At 52.6% G+C, this 3,856-nt stretch overlaps 1 protein-coding gene across 1 annotated transcript in view; it reads right to left on the bottom strand.

The window, feature by feature from the left end:
- Window positions 1-946: 946 nt before the first annotated feature.
- Window positions 947-3,856, bottom strand: part of LOC308175499 (axin-2-like) — a gene marked incomplete at both ends in the record, with an annotated part of 10,347 nt that continues 7,437 nt past the window's right edge. The window contains one exon of the mRNA XM_080551158.1: window positions 947-1,073. Within this exon, the coding sequence (XP_080407284.1) occupies window positions 947-1,073 (127 nt within the window). The remainder of the gene's footprint in view (window positions 1,074-3,856) is intronic.

The raw sequence follows: 3,856 nt of genomic DNA, 5'->3' as shown, positions 1-3,856 counted from the left end.
GGAGGGAGACAAGGACTCTGGGCAGGCAGGGACTGAGACATACACACTGAATTTCTCTTCTTGTTCTCTCCATCACAGTAGAGAACTCTCTAGAACTCTCTAGAACACTCTCGAACACACAGGTAATGGACGGACAGCATCTGAGGCCACTCGCTCTGGGGGGGGGTCTGTGGAAACGTTGGAGAGGGGGGGGGGGTGTGGTTAGGAAGGGGGCGAGGGGGGGTTAGGGAGGGGGGGTGGGGGCTAGGAAGGGGGGGTAATTTCAATAAATATCAATACAAATCTGCACATAGCAACACAGAGGTATCGTCATACAGCGTGACACACACAGGTGTGTCTGCATATACGTCATAAAGTGTCCATGTCCGACCCCCAACCAGGCAGGGTCAGAGGTCAGGGTCAGGGTCAGGGTCAGAGAGAGCACCGGGATGAACTTTGACCTCTAACACCCCCCCCCCCTGACCCCCACCTGTCACCATCCCTCAGACAGGTTAAGTGGTCATTCACCTAGACGAGTCTCTTTCAAAATCAGACACTCAGGGAACCATGGAGACGGTTGTCCCCCCCCTCCCAAGTCCACCATTCTCTCCCCTCCTCTCTTCTCGTCTCTGATGACGGACGTTTCGTTTGTTTCACAATAGTCCTGTCATGGCGGTGACTGACTCCCCCTCCATGTTCCTCTCTCTCCATCTCTCTATTTCCATCGCTCCATCCTTCATTGGGTCCAGGGTTCCTTCAGCAGACTCTCTCCAGCCTCCTCCTCCTCCACAGTCTGGTTAGCTTAAACAACACAGTCCAGCTCTGGGAGTGTGTGTGTGTGTGTGTGTGTGTGTGGGGGGGGGTCAGTCCATTCTCTCCACCTTCCCCAGCACCTTGCCCTGGTAGGTGTGTGTGTGTGTGTGTGTGTGTGGGGGGGGGGGGGGGGTACAGGGGGGGTCCAGGGGGGTCAGTCCATTCTCTCCACCTTCCCCAGCACCTTGCCCTGGTAGGTGGGCAGGAAGGATCCATCGTCCCACACCTCCTCGAACACGGCACCACACTCAAACTCATCACTCGCTTTCTTGAAGTAGTACCTGGAGGGAGGGAGAGAGGGGGTGGGGAGGGAGGGAGAGAGAGAGAGATAGAAGGAGAGAGGTTAGATATGTTTGCTACCAACACATCCAGTCTGTCATCTACAGGGTCTATTCACCCAGGGGGGTATTCCATCAATGTCGCTAAAGGAAAATCCAGGCTTATTCTGATCAATCTTGCGAGACTAATAAAATAAAAAAATAATATTAGGCTTATTTTTGATAAGTCGCGTGAGAGTTATCAACAAAAAAAAAGCCTGGATTTTCCTTTAGCGACATTGATAAAATACCCCCCAGGATCCAACCCTCTGGACTTTTCCCCACATGTTGTTGTGTTCCAAAACTGACTTTGAAAAACAGATTCCATTGATGTGTTTTTGTGCGCAGCGTCAGTGTTTTGTTGCTCCAGGGTTTAACCCGCGCCCGCCGCTGATCTGAAGGAGCATTGTGGAGAGGCCGGGGGGAGGCAGCGCTGCCGGACAACTGAAAGGTCAGAGGTCAAGCCCCTAGCCCTCCTTCCACGGCCCTTTGGCTGTCGGGTGGGGGGGGGGGGGGGGAACGACCCCTCTGATCTGTCATGCAAAAAACACGACTTCACACACAACTAACCAAGTGGCTTTCTGCACCAGGAAAGGGCTTATCGTGAATAAGAGGGTCTCTCTCTCCCTCCTCCCTCCCTCCCTCTTCCTCTCTCTCTCTCTCTCTCTCTCTCTCTCTCTGCTGTGGTGAACAGGGCCAATTAGACCCTTGGTCAGATGAAGGGGTCCTTTCACAAAGGCTCAAATTTTGGGTGCCTGTAAGTCTGCCTGCCATAACCCTAACCCTGACTAACACGCCCACGTGTGTGTGTGCACACACACACCCTGACCTCTAACACACACACACACACACACCCTGACTCTAACACACCCATGTGTGTGTGTTACACACACACACACACACACACACACTCCTCATCAGAGCACTGGCAGGGGGGGGGACAGAGAAACACAAAAGACATATAGGAGAGAGGGAGGGAGGGAGAAGGGGAGAGAGAGAGAAGGGGGGGAAGGGGGGAGAGAAAGAGAAAGAGAGAGAGTGAGAGAGAGAGAGGTAAGGGGGAGAGAGGGAGAGAGAGAAGGGGGAAGGGGGGAGAGAGGGAGGGGGAGAGAGAGAGAAGGGGGGGAGAGAGGGAGCGAGAGAGAGAGGAGGAAGGGGGAGAGGGAGAGAGAGGGAGAGAGAGAGAGAGAGAGGGGGAGAGGGAGAGAGAGAGAGAAGGGAGAGAGAGAAGAGGGAGAGAGAGAGGGAGAGAAAGAGACAGAGAAAGAGAGAAGGGGGAGAGGGAGAGAGCGAGAGAGGGAGTCCTTCCTGTTAGTAGCTGAGGCCCCACTGTGAGCTATAGGAAGGACCACAGACAAGCACGCTCTTCTGGAAGAGAGGGGGAGGGGGGGAGGGAGGGAGGGAGGGAGGGAGGGAGGGAGCCAGGACGACATCTCATCAGCGATGACTACACTGGCCCGTTAATGACGCCCGCCCCCCCCCCCTAGAGGAAGGGAGCCCAGCGGGAGAGAGGTAGTACTTCAGTCATTAACTCTGTCATGGAAAAATGCCTCCTTCTACTACCCCATGTGTGTGTGGAGTGGTGCACCATGGAATTCCACAGGCGTGTGTGTGTGTGTGTGTGTGTGTGTGTGGTTTAACGAGAGGGGGCTGACGAAGTCATACAAACAATGCTCGTTAAACTCCCCCCCCCCAAAAAAAAAGAAAAAAGAAATGAGCACCAGTCTTTAAAAAACTAAACTGCTCACAAAAACCACACACACACACACACACACACACACACACACACACACATTAAGGGTGGTCACTCATAAAAAGCAGCCCCCATTTGAAACACAGGAAGGCTTCACTGAGCAGGGGCGTGCGAGGGTCTCTCTCTCCGCTCCAAACACACACACACACACACACTACCCAACACCCCACACACACACACACACACACACTACCCAACACCCCACACGCACACACACACACACCCACACACACACACACCCCAACACCACACACACACACACACACACACACACACACACACACACACACACACACACAATAAACAGTCAGTTTGTGTCTCCACCATCACAACAAGACAGCACTGGGAAGGAGCTCATTGTTCTGCCCCCCCCCCCCTCGCCAAGATGAACCGGGTAAATAAGAGCCACATGAAAGAGAGAGAGAGACACGGCAGATAATTGTATCCTTCTTTCGGAGGGTGAAGGGGGATGAAAAAAGAAAAATGAAGAAGAAGAAAAAATCAAACAAAAAATTCTCTATCCCTCTATCCAAAAGATCTTCAAAGAGGCACGAATCTTATTTGCTCAAAGAGAGAGAGAGAGAGAGAGAGAGAGAGAGAGAGAGACAGAGACAGAGACAGAGACAGAGACAGAGAGAGAGAGAGAGAGAGAGAGAGAGAGAGAGAGAGAGAGAGAGAGAGAGAACGAAAGAGGAGAGAGAAAAATAAGTATTTCCATTGGAACATGTTTTATGTGGCAATGCTTTTTTCTTCCTTTTTTTGCGCGTGGCGCAACATCTGGCACCAGTATGTGGTACCAGGCCCGGTGGGTCTGTTCTGCTGAAGGCCCGCTGGTACCAGTCCTGGGTCTGTTCTGATGAAGGTCCAGTAGTTCTGTTCTGATGAAGGCCCAGTGGTTCTGTTCTGTTGAAGGTCCAGTGGTTCTGTTCTGATGAAGGTCCAGTGGTTCTGTTCTGATGAAGGTCCAGTGGTTCTGTTCTGATGAAGGCCCAGT

This window comes from Nansenia antarctica (genome assembly GCF_963989245.1).
Source record: "Nansenia antarctica genome assembly, contig: SCAFFOLD_598, whole genome shotgun sequence".
Taxonomy (NCBI): Eukaryota; Metazoa; Chordata; class Actinopteri; order Argentiniformes; family Microstomatidae; genus Nansenia; species Nansenia antarctica.
This window is presented reverse-complemented; position numbering and strand designations above follow the sequence as displayed.